Genomic DNA, 16,427 nt, shown 5'->3' with positions numbered 1-16,427 from the left:
ATTTATCCATTAAAACAAAATTACTTATGTAATTAAATTAATATTATTAATGCAGCTTTATTGAAACATTTTTTTTTTAAATAGAAACAAAACTTATATAAATTAAAATAGTCGATTTTCTTGAAAGGAAGGCTTTCAATCATTTTTATAAGAAATATTGGCAACTTTGATTCATGCATAAATTATTTTGGAGCAATAAGTGATTCTTTTATATTCATGTATATGTAGCATATTGTGTTTTTCTCTTGCGCCGTAAAAATACGACGCGCGGAGCTGTACTCTACGCCCTGCCTATTTGTTTACATTCTATAGTGTAAAAAATATAACTTGCGACTGTTCGGGTAGTCAGGCTCGCGATCTTCAGTTGTCTTTATAGATGCTGCATGCATAGTACATCCTACCGATTTGAAGTTTTAGCCCATGTTACACCAAACAGAGAAACTAGAAAAATATTAATATCTTCTCCACATTATGCCTCAAATTCCCTGTATAATACAACAATGAAGTGTGTACGTAAAAGGTCAGGTGCAGGAGATTAATATAGCACGTGCTTTTACTGGTAAAAACGTCAATGAATTAGAGATTATTGAATTTCTAAATGAACTTCTGTAGCGATAAAAGTTAAATCCAAGTAAGACGACGAAGAATTTAATGCAGTTAGAAAGGAATATTTCAAGATGTGTGAAAAGGATCAACGAAAGAGTAATGTAAGTACATTATTCAACTGATATTATAATAATTTCATTCTACAGTTACTTTTTAGCTTTCCAGTGATAGTAATGTAGAGATATACAAACAATCTAGCAAAAAAAAAATATAATTTTGAAAGTGAATATTTGATAGGAATAAAAAACGGAGAGGCTAATTATGTTAAAAATGTATTAAAGCAGCATAATTTTGGGAAATCATTAATGGCCGAGTATGTTAATAACCAAGAGTTATCAGATAAATCATCACTTTTACTTTGTGAAATTATTGTTGCTGATTTAATAACTAGCTGCAATAGGTACATTGTGCTCTATGATATGTATTTTTAATTTATTTATAATTTCATCCAGTAGATATGGTTTTATATTTTAGCCATCTGACCAATTTAGATTTTTCTGATTTAACTGAAGAGATTAAAAGAATCTTCCCTCATGAAATAAATGAAATTTATTATATTCCTCCAATTTGGATAAGAAATTCAGGTGAAAAGAAGAAAAGTTTACATTCAAGAGTTAGATTAGTAGATATGTTTCATAATAAATTACAGTTATATCGTAGAATGTGTGGATATAGCAGACACAATCAAAATAGTGAAGATAATAATAATTTTACTAATTTAGGGGTATACCTTTTATATCCTATATAATTTTCCAAAGCTAATAAAATATGATATTTTAGACGATGAAGTTAAGAGAAGTCTTTCTTGGCTTTCTCATAATACAGACATTAATTAAGCAAAGCCTCATTGGAGAAGAACTGCAAAAGCTAGATATAAGAAATTATTAGAAACCTCTGGAACAGTACAGGAGTATTTAAAAATATATCCTATTCTACTTGATCCAAAGAGTGGTCATACGTTAATTGATATTGACTTTGAAGAGTTATTCTTTTCCTGTACCATTGATGTTTATTCAAATTGGAATATATTTTTTGATAATCTTTTATGTATAGTAGAAAAACCAAAGAAAAGTGATACTGCGAAAGAACTTTTGAGATTGATGTATAATGAAACTATTAGTCAACGTATGTTCTTATTTTTATTATGTCACATTTATGATTACAAAATTATTTTAATTATGCAATATAATTTACTTTGTATTTAATAATTATTTAAAGTTACAAATTGGTATTTTCAGATGTCAAAGAATTTATTCAAATACTGCTATTATCACATTTCCTTACACCACGAGGATGTGTAGCTCAAAAGACTAATATTTATTGGAAGCCTACAATAAGAGAGTCAATGTGGGACTGCAATCCATGCAAAAGTAGGTTACATTTTTGTTCATATTCCACTACCTATAATTATAGCAGATTGGGAATGAAAATAAAGATTCCATGCATTATTCTTATATAATATTTATAAATGTTACTTTGTTTTCAGGTGTCTTCAGACATGAATGAAATTATTGAAAAGAAGAGGACAGAAATGTATAAAAGGCAGTTAATTGCTCAACCATTTATGATTGGAATAGGACCATATATTGAAGAAACGACTGATTTTTATGTTATTGTCAATGAAATACGTTATCGATTTGATTCACCCATTAAAGCATTGGATATTTGTATGAAAATATTTTTCACATGGCATACAGATTTCCCTCCTGAAGCAAAACAAGTTTGGATATTTCTTCAACGAGGCTTGTATGCAATCGAAACATCATATGATGTAATGCAACCACATATTATAAAGCTACTGCAAAAACTGAATTCTAGAAATTAAATTGGTATAGAAAATTAAGACATTTGACGTTTTACTAACATTGCTATACATTTATTTCTAAATTATTCGACAATTTGATTTCCAATTAAAATGTTGAATTGCCCATTTTGTGATAACCAATATAATAATATGACGTTGCATTTTGCTCATTTAAAGGTAAAACATACAGTTTTCATTTTAATAACTTTGTTCGTTGTAAGCAACCTTCATGTTGTCGCGTATTTAGTAATGTTTACATTTATAAGAAACACATGCGGTCAAAACATGCTCCTTTGTTTAATATAAATAGTCAAAACAATTTAGACAATAATATAAATGGTTTAAATGTTAATAATATAGACAATAACATAGAAGAATTTAATACAGATATAAGTAATAATAATAATGATATCATCACAAATGCAGAGAATATATGTAATGACGATATTATTGATATTGAAAAATTGGTCAAAGACGCAGCTCTTTCTTTTATTGGCAAATTGTATTCACAGCCACTTTTGAATAGATCTGTTATTCAACAAATTATTGATATTACGTCAGAATTATTCTCAAAATGTAGTGTTCAATTGTTACATGCAGTTAATGGTATAAAAAAATCTGTTGACCCTAAAGTAAAACAAATTTTTAATATTATTTCTAATCCATTTAAGGGCTTAGAAACTGAATATTTACATCAAAAGTATTTATTAGAATCAGAGTGCTTTGTTAAACCCCAACCTTTTTTTATAAAACCTATATTACATAAAAGAAAACATTGCGGGACTGAAAAAATAGATGTAAAATCTGCTACTGATAAATTTATTTCAATGCATGAAGTTTTGAAACAATTTTTGGAACTACCTAATGTTTATGAACAAATGGTATCCTATATAGAGACTATGGAAGAAAGAACGATGGGAACAATTAGTTCATTTTTACAAGCAGAATTGTGGTGAAAAATTAAGATAAAATTTAATGAAAAAATTGTACTGCCATTAGCAATTTAGTATGATAGTTTAGAAATAAATAATCCATTAGGATCCCATGCTTCAGTTAAAAAAATAGGTATCATTTACTATAAAATTCTTTCTCTGCCGCCCGAATATTTATCTTTACTGGAAAATATTTTGTTAGCATCTGTACATAGAGTCATAGATAGAAAAGATGTTCTGATAAATGTATTTAAACTGGTAGTAAATGAGTTAAAATTTTTGGAAGAAAAGGAATTGCTATTGAAACTAAAAGTGGGACTAAGCAAATATTTTTTGCTACGGCGTTAATATGCGGAGATGATCTGGGACTTCACTCTGTATTAGGTTTCCATGAAAGTTTTAAATCTAATTTTTATTGTAGATTTTGTCGCGAGCATAAAGACATAATGGAGATACAGGTTAAAGAAAATAAGAAAAAACTTCGTAATCTCCAAAATTATACACATGACGTAGAACATTTAACAGCTGGTCTAAAAGAAGATTGTTTGTTTAATAGTTTATCCTGTTTTTAAGTTACGGATAATCTATACTATGACATTATGCACGACTGCCTACAGGAAATTTGTCGATATGAAATACCTTCAATTTGGGCCATTCCACGTCAAAACAGACAGATTTCGGAGTACAACACCGATTTTTTTTAAATATATGTTAATATATAAGAAAATACAAGACTTTCGGCGCTAGTTTGAGTCAAAAATCTTTTTTCGTTTCCGAGATACGAGCTGTCAAAGTTTGCAGTTTTACTGTTTTTGGTAAAAACACGTAATCTTTGAAAATTTATATCTCCTAAACGAATAAAGATAGAAGACTCTGGCTAGAATGAGTGTACTCAGAAAGAATCATACTTTATTAGAAAAATATAAAAAAAGACAGTTTGTTTTAATTGGTTAAAACTATTAACAATTAAAATAAACATTTGAATTAACAAATGTGTTGTCATGCTCTAACAATTATAAAAAAATATCAGGAATGTTCCTTGGAATGTCCTCTATAAAGAAAAAAATTAAAACGCGTATACTCTCTTGGTGTTCATAGTGAAAACAAATATTTTATCACGACGCGCACGGCCAGAAGCGTCGTTTGAGCGGCGTAAACCGGTGAGGCGCATGCGTAACTGAGCGCGACTAGTCTCTACATGTCGGAATCCATCAATCTATGAATAGTGCGAGTTAATAACATGTTTTAATTGTTTGTTTATGTTTTTATAACTATTATAAATTAACAATATATTTATTATTATTCTGCTTTATAAGCAGTCGTTATTTATTTACAAAATAATTAGAAATAAGACATTTGAACATGGCATTGAATATACAAATTATATACTAATTTATATTTACATATTTTATTAAATTATGACAGAAGAAAATATTATGAATATGAAATTTCTGTACTGAAAATATTTAACAAACTTTTACAATTGTATAATTATCTGATTGAGGAAAAGCTTTAGTTTGTAATTGTGTTTTTGAATCTATCGTTAAAAATGCACGATAATTTCTAGTTCCTGATAATTATACAATTGTAAAAGTTTGTTAAATATTTTCAGTACAGAAATTGCATATTCATAATATTTTCTTCTGCCATAATTTAATAAAATATGTAAATATAAATTAGTATATAATTTGTATATTCAATGCCATGTTCAAATGTCTTATTTCTAATTATTTTGTAAATAAATAACGACTGCTTATAAAGCAGAATAATAATAAATATATTGTTAATTTATAATAGTTATAAAAACATAAACAAACAATTAAAACATGTTATTAACTCGCATTATTCATAGATTGATGGATTCCGACGTGTAGAGACTAGTCGCGCTCAGTTACGCATGCGCCTCACCGGTTTACGCCGCTCGAACGACGCTTCTGGCCGTGCGCGTCGTGATAAAATATTTTGTTTCACTATGAACACTAAGAGAGTATACGCGTTTTAATTTGTTTCTTTATAGAGGACATTCCAAGGAACATTCCTGATATTTTTTTATAATTGTTAGAGCATGACAATACATTTGTTAATTCAACTGTTTATTTTAATTGTTAATAGTTTTAACCAATTATACAAAACTATTTTTTTAAATATTTTTCTAATAAAATATTGTTCTTCCTGAATCCTCTCGTTCCAGCCAGAGTCTTCTATCTTTATTCGGTGCAAACTTTGACAGCTCGTATCTCCGGAACGAAAAAAAATTTTTCACTCTAACTAGCGCCAAAAGTCTTGTATTTTCTTATATATTAACATATATTTAAAAAAAATCGGTGTTGTACTCCGAAATCTGTCTGTTTTGACGTGGAATGGCCCATTTTAACTATCTTATTAATATTAATCAATTATTTTCATTGGAAAAGTTTAATGAAAAGTTTAAATTCTTTTATTTTGGATTAACTATAACAAATAAGTTTATTCCTCAATTTACGAAAACTCATCTTTCTAATAGTTATTATATTTGTTCTTCAGAAATGCATAATTTGCTTTATTTGTTAAGTTTCATTATCGGTGATATAGTCCCTCATGATAATCAAGCTTGGGAATATTTATGCAGCTACGATGTATAATGTGTATTTTAATGAATGATTGTATCGATGAAGCAGGTATTGAAGAGCTAGAGAGATTAATTAGTAGTCATTTGGAAACATTTAAAAATTTTTTCTCCATCAATTTAAAGCCTAAGTTCCATTTTCTCTTACATTACCCAAGTATCATTCGTAAAATAGGACCTCTTTAGCCATTATCCTGTATTAGATATGAAGCTAAGAATAAAATTATGAAAGAACATTCTTCTGTAATCAGATCCCGTGTAAATATTTGTTACAGTTTGACATTAAAAGATCAAATAATGCTAACAGAGGAGTTTCTATTTCAAACAGGATTTGAAAAACGATTATTAATTGGACCATTAAATACAATTAATTTAGTCTTCGTTACTTTGATGCTTTCAAACATAATTTACCAGATTCTATTTTAATTGACGAATTTAATAATCCTCTATGTATAAAAATAGATGGTATTAAATATGCAGATGAAATGGTGCTTACTGTTAGTGAAATAGAAAAGGATAAATTTGGAAAAATTAAATATATTCTCTTAAATAATTGTGATGATATTATGTTCATATATTTAATAATGAAAACTGTAGAATTTAAGGAACACTTTCATGCGTTTGAAGTTGAATTAACAACAGAATGGAATTATATAATGTACAAGAATTTAGTTTTTTAGAAGCCTAAAGATGTGTATTTAGTTTCAAATAAAAATATATTATTTGTTAAATAATAACAATTATTAAAGAAGTTTATAATACATTAAATTTAAATAAAATTAATTTTTCTTTATTTGCAAACTATTGTCTTTACTTGATATAAGGAGTACTCAATTAAATCTCGTCCTATATTATCATCATAGTACGTATACAATTTTAATTACAAGTAAGTTCAATTCTAAGCCTATACTTTATTAAGGGGAATCTGTATCTCGACATTACAGAGCGAAATCTTGCGCCAAACGAAACGGCCTCATTTCTTAATCGACTTTAACGTTTATGCATCTTTCTGGAAACACCAGAAGATTATCTAGCGATCTTCGTTGGCCGATTTTTTAAATTTCACTTTTTTTTTAGTTTTTCATTTTTTGAAAAATCTGCCAACGAAGATCGCTAGATAATCTTCTGGCGTTTTCAAAAAGGTGTATAAACGTGAAAATCGGATAAGAGATGAGGCTGTTTCGTTTGGCGCAAGATTTCGCTCTGTAATGTCGATATACAGATTCCCCTTAAAGAGCAAATAGCTGAGTGGGTTAAATGTTGGATTAGTAATCACAGGATCCTAGGTTCGAATCCCGTCAAAGGTTGTGGTTTTTCACAAGAAAAAAGTATATAGTTGAGTTGGAAGGTAAATTATGACTATATATATACTTATAAATCAAATAAAAATATATATACATATATATGCTACTGTATTATAGGACCTTTCATACCAATGACAATATATGTTAATCTACACGTGTATGTGAAAATCTATACAAATTTAAAATAATATAAAGTACAAAAGATAGAGAGAGAGAGAGAGAATTTCATTAAAAAGTTACTGATATTATGTATATTTTTGCTGTGTGTGTGTGTGTGAAAAAAATTTATATAATTATAAATTTATTTGGTTCAAAGTTATATTTCATTACTGCAAATAAACATTTTTGAGAAAAGTGACTTAATTCTTAAATCAATTTTAAACAATGTTTATTGAACTTTATATAAATTTGATTACAATAACTTTCTCTTTATTTCACGTACATCCTCTTTATATATAATGAATTTTATCTATTCTTTCAAAATAATTATTTTTATATCCTACATTTCATTTATATCATAAGCTCATTTTTAATTAAATTAATAATCGTCCTAGTATTTGAATTAATTATTTAAGAAGTAATAGGAAATTACTTTAACCATGTTACAAAACTTTTAAAACATACCTGTCAATACGGAATCTATTATGTTAATTTATTCGCGTAGTTGAGACAACGAACCCTCTCAACTATATCTGGTGGTAGAAGCAAAACCCATATTTCATTCACCGTATTTAACCTCACTGTATAGTTGAGCCAACTACGTTTCATTTAATAACACTATATTTTTTTCTCAGTGTAGTAATAATGGCGCGCGGCGCGCATCGAGCCAAACTTTACGTTAACATTTGTCAGCAAGTACTGGAGCAATTTTAATGATTTTTTTTTATATAGGGGTTACGGAATCTTAGGAATTTGATTCTGTGGTCGGGGTCTTGAAAATTAATGTTACGATGCGCGCCGCGCGCGACTATTACACTGAGAAAAAAATATAGTGTTATCAAAAGAAACGTAGTTGGCTCAACTATGCCGTAAGGTTAAATACGGCGAATGAAATATAGGTTTTGCTTAACCACCAGATATACAAGGTCTTTTCCTAACAGCGGAGCATAGGAGATTCGTGTTAGTTGACTATAGCACTCGGAATGATCGAATCTGAGAGCGCTGATTGGTCAATATTGCGTAGTACCAACATATAATAGGCCGTTACCAATAGTTGGATACAAAAAATGAGATTCATCCGCCATATTGGTGTGGAGAGTGTTTACATGCTAATCCTAGCAGAAAGAGGTGTAAAATGGAGAAATGTCAAATGATAAGGTTACTAAAGTAAAAATTGAAAATAATGAATGGAAAGTACGAATATTCTTCATTTTCATTCAAAGTATTCAATTTTTACTTTAGTAACGACAACATTTGACATTTTTCCATTTTACACCTCTTTCTGCTACGATCAGCATGTAAACATTCTCCACACCAATATGGCGGATGAATCTCATTTTTTGTATCCAACTATTGGTAACGGCTTATTATCTGTTGGTACCGTAATATTGACCAATCAGCGCTCTCAGATTCGGACATTCCGAGTGCTATAGTCAACTAACACGAATCTCCTATGCTCCGCTGTTAGGAAAAGACCCTGTAGTTGAGAGGTTTCGTTGTCTCAACTACGCGAATAAATTAATATAATAGATTCCGTATTGACAGGTATGTTTTAAAAGTGTTGAAACATGGTTAAAGTAATTTCATATTACTTCATAAATAATTAATTTAAATACTAGGAAGATTATTAATTTAATTAAAAATAAGCTTCTTATGATATAAATGAAATTTAGGATATAAAAATAATTACTTTGAAAGAATAGATAAAAATGTTTATTTGCAGTAATGAAATATAACTTTGAACCAAATAAACGTATAATTATATAAATTTTTTGTCACCCACACAGCAAAAAATATACATAATATCAGTAACTTTGTATGAAATTCTCTCTCTATCTCTATCTCCATCTATCTATCTTTTGTACTTTATGTTAATTTAAATTTGTATAGAATCTCACATACACATGTAGATTAACATAATTGTCATTGGTATCCCACAAAAAACAAGCGTAAAAAAAGGACGGCAAGTACATAAGTCGTATCTAACATGATTAATATATAGTAATATAAAATATTTTAATTAAAAAAAATAGTGAAATCCAAATGTTGGGCAAATATAAATTTTTACCGTGGCGAAAATTGAAATTTTGATAAATGTAAATAGTAATACAAAAATTACTTGCCGGGCCCGTTGTATGCAATCGTATTAAATAGCCACATTTTTAACTTGCGAGAAGCAACGCTTATATTGCAAGATAGCGACTTACACATGAATATTGCGGCCCGGCAAGTAATTTTTGTATTACTATTTACTTTTTTCAAAATTTCAATTTTCGCCATGATAAAAATTTATACTTGCCCAACATTTGGATTTCACTATTTTTTTTAATTAAAATATTTTATATTACTACATATTAATAATGCTAGATACGACTTGTGTACTTGCCGTCCTTTTTTTTACAGGCGGAGCTTGTTTTTTGTGGGATCTTATAACGTTTTGTAAGAATATAGGAATTAAAACTAAAAAATTGTTTTAACTAATTCAATCTAACAAAACATTTTCCAATGTTCTCATCATTCCATAATGTAAAGCTTCAATTCGAGATATTAATTTATTAATCTATTAAATAAAATACACAAAATATTACAATGATATGATCTTATCATAATTATACATTTAGAGGCGTTTAACATAGGATACAATAACTGTTTGAATTATATTTTCAACATCTTATACCCAAAATCACCTTAAAGCTTTTCGCTTTCAAAAATTTGTTTCTAAATTTACCTTTAAATCCACCTTTTTCTTAGTTGTTACTCCCACTATCACCTTTACATTATGGCTCTTTCCCTTGGTAAACTAGTGACATTTATATATTCTTTTCATTAATATAAACTGTAAAATACACAAATTAATGCAATGGAAGCCTCTCTTCTGTGGATATATTGCTTTCAGTTTCGCAAAATTATTCACTGTGTATTCTATTGCATGGAAAATATTAAAATGATGACTTCTCTTCATGGTTTCATTTCTATATATATATATATATATATATAGATGATGTTATCATTATATTTATTATTTAATTGACTTATATATTTCAAAGAGTTTATTGCCAAAATTACCTGCAAGCTTTTCACTATTAAAAATTGGCTTCCAAATTTTTTAATTTCTCCACCTTTTCCTTAGGTTTAACACTCAACATTAACTTTCCATTATGGCTCTTTCTATGGTAAACTGGTATCATTTCTGACTTCTTCTATTAAATATTACAGCTCAAGCCTGCACAATAACACAATAAACACGTTATTGTAATTCAATCTGAAATAAAATCTCTTTAAGTACCAAAAAATATGTTACATATTATATTATAAAATTCAATGTTATTCTTATAAAAAATTAAATTTGAACAATTTTTTTGGAGATAATAATATTTGCTTTGTATTCTGACTAGGGAAGCGTAGATAAATATTTGGTTTTAATACTTTTTTATATTATAATTAAATATTACATAACGATTACAAAATATTCATCTACTTTTCTTTAATCATAGTAATAAGAAAGTTTTATTGTCTCATGGAAAATTATTCTTATATGTGATATAACCTATCGGACAGTTGAAATCCTTATGAGTTTAAAGAAAAGAAAAGGTTAAACCTGAATTTTGTTAATGACTTCCATACCTGAAATTTTAGCATATGTTTTTCAAATATCTTAATCTCTTTTAATTAACCCATTAACGTCCAAAATGTCAAAATTTCTTGCACGTTTTCAAAGTGATTTTTTCCTATGTAATTGGCGTTGAAAAAATTCTTGAACCACATATTCTGATGTAAAATTGCATGCTCTTTCAGAATCCGTTGCCAGAATCATGATAAAACTCACAGGAAAAGAGATATGCTCGATTGAAACATAAAAAACACCTAAATTTTCGAAAAAAAAAATTTTTAGGATTTTTTTTCGAAGTGTTACGGTGAAGATATCACCTTGCGACCGTGATCAAAGGTGATCATGGGAGTTGAAGTTTAACAGGGAATTTTTTTGTTGACCTTGAACCATCGCTTCTTTACAAAATGGCGGAAAAAACGATTTTTTTTTTCAATCTTCATCAACTTTTTTCTCGAAATCTATGGTCTTCAGAAAAAAATTCATAAAAACAAAAATGCCTTAGAATCGCTCGAGGAACATTCTCAAATTTTTTCAGAATTTTTTGAGACAATTTTTGAAAATTCCATTTCACAAGTTTCCCGGAAAATCAAAAATTGTCTCAAAAAATTCTGAAAAAATTTGAGAATGTTCCTCGAGCGATTCTAAGGCATTTTTGTTTTTATGAATTTTTTTCTAAAGACCATAGATTTCGAGAAAACAGTTGATGAAGATTGAAAAAAAAAATTCGTTTTTTCCGCCATTTTGTAAAGAAGCGATGGTTCAAGGTCAACAAAAAAATTCCCTGTTAAACTTCAACTCCCATGATCACCTTTGATCACGGTCGCAAGGTGATATCTTCACCGTAACACTTCGAAAAAAAATCCTAAAAATTTTTTTTTTCGAAAATTTAGGTGTTTTTTATGTTTCAATCGAGCATATCTCTTTTCCTGTGAGTTTTATCATGATTCTGGCAACGGATTCTGAAAGAGCATGCAATTTTACATCAGAATATGTGGTTCAAGAATTTTTTCAACGCCAATTACATAGGAAAAAATCACTTTGAAAACGTGCAAGAAATTTTGACATTTTGGACGTTAATGGGTTAATATGCTCCTGATAATCACCAATGCACATAAATTTTGAAAGTATACTTCTCCTTGGCACAGTGTTGAAAATATGTAAATATTAATCTTACTTCATCCAGTCAGCTCTATCATCAGCAATGAAATTGGCAATGGAAATGTTTTGTCTCAATTTAATCTGAAAAATCAATTTCACAAATACCAAACAATATATGACATATTATATTGTAAAAACCATTTCTATATCTAATCGTAGTAAACACAGAAACTTTATTAATTCCTGGAAAATTGTTCATATATATGATATAACTTATCGGACAGTTGAAATCCATATGAGTTTAAAGAACAGAAAATGTTAAAGAAGAATTTTGTTAATGACTTCCATACCTTAAATTTTAGCATATGTTTATCAAATATCTTAACAGTTTCTTTTAATTAATATGCTCCTGATAATCACCGATGCACATAAATGTTGAAAGTATACTTCTCCTTGGCACAGTGTTGAAAATATGTAAATATTAATCTTATTTCACCCAGTCAGCTCTACTATCCTCAACAATGAAAATAGAATTATTCTATCTCAATTTATCTGAAAAAGAAATTCCACAAAGTATATTAACATCCTGTATTGTAAAATATAATGTTATACTTATCTAATAATTGTCGACTCCTTATGTCATTATTATTTGAATTTATTTGTCATTTCGAAAATTTAACACATTCATTAACATAGCAATAATTAACCTCACTGTATTAAATATAAAGAACCTCACATTACAATTGACAGTTAACAGTAGTGGCCGGATTAATTATATCGATTACATCGATTTTATTTGATACTTCACAGCACTGATTTATGAAGCTGAAGCTAGCAGACCAGAGGGCGAGAGGTTGAGAACCGCTGCTATCTTAAAATGTCAATAATTTGAGAAAATTGATATATTTTAAACGGAAAACGATGCACATTCATTAAATAAGTATTGTTGCAATAAAAAATTGACTATATAAAGTAATTAACATCATCATTAAGAAAAAAGACGCGATTCAACGATTATTTATTTATTTTTAATTTTCTTACTTAAGAAATTTTTTAAAAAGATGAAAGTGGTGTCAAAAGAAAGGATTTTTTATGCCCTCAACAAAGAACTAACTTTCAAGAGGTAGCAAAAATTCCTTCATGGCAAAAAACACCAAAAACTGTCATTTTCTTGTTGCTCGAAGCGTATTCTTACGAAAAAATCCCTATTGCAGTATCAGGGAAATTTTTTAAAAAGATGAAAGTGGTATCAATAGAAAGGATTTTTAATGCCCAAGAGAACAAGCTAACTTTTATGAGGTAGCAAAAATGTTTTCATGTCGAGAACCACAAACAAACCAAATTTTGTGTTGCTTGAAGTCCTCACGTATACCATCTGAGGTGTTAATCACTATTACGGTATCAGGGAAATTTTTTAAAAAGATGAAAGTGATATCAATAGAAAGGATTTTTAATGCCCAAGAGAAGAACCTAACTTTTATGTGGTAGCAAAAATTTTTTCATGTCGAAAAATACCAACAGAACAATTTTTGTGTCCCTCGAAGTGTTTTTTTACTTATAGCTTGTCATGTATAAATCTGTATATTTTATCAGGGAAATTTGTTAAAAAGATGAGATTGATATGAAAAGATAAGGTTTTTTATGCAGAACAAAATGCAATAATTTTTTTTAGGCAGCAAAAATTCCTTCGTAGTGCAAATTGGAATAACATAGATAACTTACCATCGAAAAATAATGTTATTTTTGATAATACAGTGTTTTTCACTGTGAATAAATTTTTTCCTGCCTCGCAAAATTAATGCATTTGGTTTTAATTGAAAACTTCTTATTTGGTCATACAAGTTTCATGTCTTTAAAAAATTTCCCTGATATTATAATAGATAGGGATTGATACGTGAGAAAGTGTTTCGGGCAGCATGAAAAATGAAACCTATTGGGGTTTTTGGCTATGAAATAATTTTTGCTGTGTTATAAAATTCAATGCGTTGTATTTTGGGCTTGAAACAGTCTTTCTTTTTATATCACATTTATGTTTCTTAAAAATTTTTTGTCCTGACAGTAATCCTTCGAACGTGACAAATTTTTTTCAATATTATATATTGATTCGCACTCTCATGTTTTGCGCCATGAAGGAAAATCTATTGCCCTACGGTTACACACACACACACATTGGTGCATTTTATTTGACTGTTTTATATAAAGTAGGATCAAGTCAAATGAGTAGTTATTTCTTTTTTTTTTGTTTTTATCTAGTACTTCCTTGTTTTGGCAAGGAAAAACACGTTACTGTATATCATTGGAATATGATAGAATTCGGCTAGAAGTTATGTGTGGTTCCCCCACCCTTGATGCTTTGTAACATTAAAAGGGGTGAGTGTACCCACTAAAAAATGTTACGAGATAGATTAAAGGTCACTCCTCTCTAACATGCCTTTATGTAGAGTATGACAAGTTAAAATGATACTTTAATAAAAGTGTTAACGTTTAAAGAAAATACTAATAATACCTTGAACGATGAACTGTACGAGAAAGCATGCTAATTGAATAATAAAAGTATATGTAAATTCAAATTTAAATGTAAAATTAACTAGTTTTATGGAATTTGGGTTAAGAGATTGGAACAGTAGTCTATGGTAGGAATTGGTAAACTTTTTAAGTTTATAATTTTATGCGGTTTTTCCTTTTCAACAATCAAGTCACCTTCAATAAATATTTTTCGATTGTTAGTTATTTCCACTTCTAAGCTTGTAGAAACATTTGCTTCATAAATAATTTTTGCTATGGACTTTCTTGCTTGTTTTAAATCTGTGTCCTTAAATATTATATTCAATCCTGTTGACACTATGTAGCCCCAGACACAAACATGTACTCTACAATTTCCAGATATTTTACCAAATTCGTCACATTGGTAAGGGATATCTGTAGGAGTAAAAAGTTTCCATTCACACCACTCTACTTTTTCGTGTTTAATTTTATCAATAAACCAACAATATTTGTCGATTAAAGATGTTGGTGGTTTTTTATGTAATTAGTCAAAATATAAAAATATTTTATTAGTAAAATTAATTAATAACAATGTCCAATGGTTTCTGAAAAAAACAGGAACAAGCCATACTTTAAATATATTGACGTTTGCTATTGCCCATTTCTGGAAACCTCTACTAATTCTTCCTTTCAACAACATTTCGGTTAAAAAGGTTTCTATTGTCGTAATTTTCTCAGGGGCATAGGATTTTAAAATTGAAAAAAAGCTATTAATAATAGTATCATCAAGCCATTTATTATCGATTAATGTCGAAAAAGAATTATGATCAAGGATTATTCCTGCTATATTTGTGTTAATATTTGGAAAATGTTCGGGATACTTCAAGTCATTATCAAAAAGATTGACGTAGCTGGGCAGAATTTTTACTTCCATATTTCTAGTTGAAATGGCTTGTTCCTTGTTGTAATCCGAATCATCGCCATCTTCAGTATTAAATACATTAATTTTCTTCTTAACATTGTTTTCATCATTTACTTCTTTTTGTATATTTTCTTTATTTTCAATTTGTTTAGAAGAAACATAATTAGGTACCTTAAAATAACTGTTTTTGGAAGCATTCCTGGTTGATTTTCTTTTCCAAATCTCTTCTGCAGTTTCTATATTATTTAAAATATTTGCACAGTTTTTTCTTTGACGTGTTGTCCTTAGATCACAATTAAAATTTCTTAATCTCCCTTCTAACAATTCTTCAGATCTCTGTATAAACCGAGGTACAATTACTTTTTTTTCCTTGTTAAATAAGTTCTCTTTTAATATTTTGAAATAGTTTTCTATGGGTGCATTACTATCACGTAAAAGATTTAACTCAAAAATTACCATTGCTGACCACATAGAATAAAATGGCATTATATAATTTAAAAGATATATTACAAATGATTGGGAGTAATACGGATTTGATTCGTTTGTACTATTTTTTGCAGCTAAAATATTTTCATAGATTTTAAAAAAATCTTTATAAAATGGTGATTGAGCACGAAGCGTATCATTAGTATTATCCTCTTTGTAATCATCACAGGATATATTTAAAAATTCTGGGTCAATATCATAGTCCAATGTATTTTCTGATGTTAGATCCGACAAGGAGCTTATAGAGATTTCAAAATCTTCATTTTTTCTTTCTAGACCGAAAACCAAACAGATATTTTTAAAAATAATTGATGCTTCCTCTAGTGTACAACTATGTATTAGTTGCGACAGCTTTCATGGCGAGATTGATATGCTCAAGGTGAGTAAATATTTTACGTGCTTTTCTTTGTACAAATT

At 28.6% G+C, this 16,427-nt stretch overlaps 2 protein-coding genes across 22 annotated transcripts in view; one reads left to right on the top strand and one right to left on the bottom strand.

Moving 5' to 3' along the window:
- Positions 1 to 16,427, top strand: part of Csk (C-terminal Src kinase) — a 278,720-nt gene that overhangs the window by 15,482 nt on the left and 246,811 nt on the right. The window lies entirely within an intron of this gene.
- LOC136773765 (repetitive organellar protein-like) overlaps positions 14,712 to 16,427 on the bottom strand; it is a 34,088-nt gene continuing 32,372 nt past the window's right edge. The window contains exons 4-5 of the mRNA XM_066727679.1: positions 15,275 to 16,282; positions 14,712 to 15,037 (exon numbers count right to left, since the gene is read on the bottom strand). Of these exons, the coding sequence (XP_066583776.1) occupies positions 14,712 to 15,037; positions 15,275 to 16,282 (1,334 nt within the window). The remainder of the gene's footprint in view (positions 15,038 to 15,274; positions 16,283 to 16,427) is intronic.

This window comes from Prorops nasuta, unplaced genomic scaffold (assembly GCF_024137725.1).
Source record: "Prorops nasuta isolate Cenicafe-Biocafe unplaced genomic scaffold, Cenicafe_Pnas_1.2 PNAS00005, whole genome shotgun sequence".
Classification (NCBI taxonomy): Eukaryota; Metazoa; Arthropoda; class Insecta; order Hymenoptera; family Bethylidae; genus Prorops; species Prorops nasuta.
Note: the sequence above shows the minus strand (reverse complement) of the source record. Positions and strands in the feature narration are given on the sequence as shown.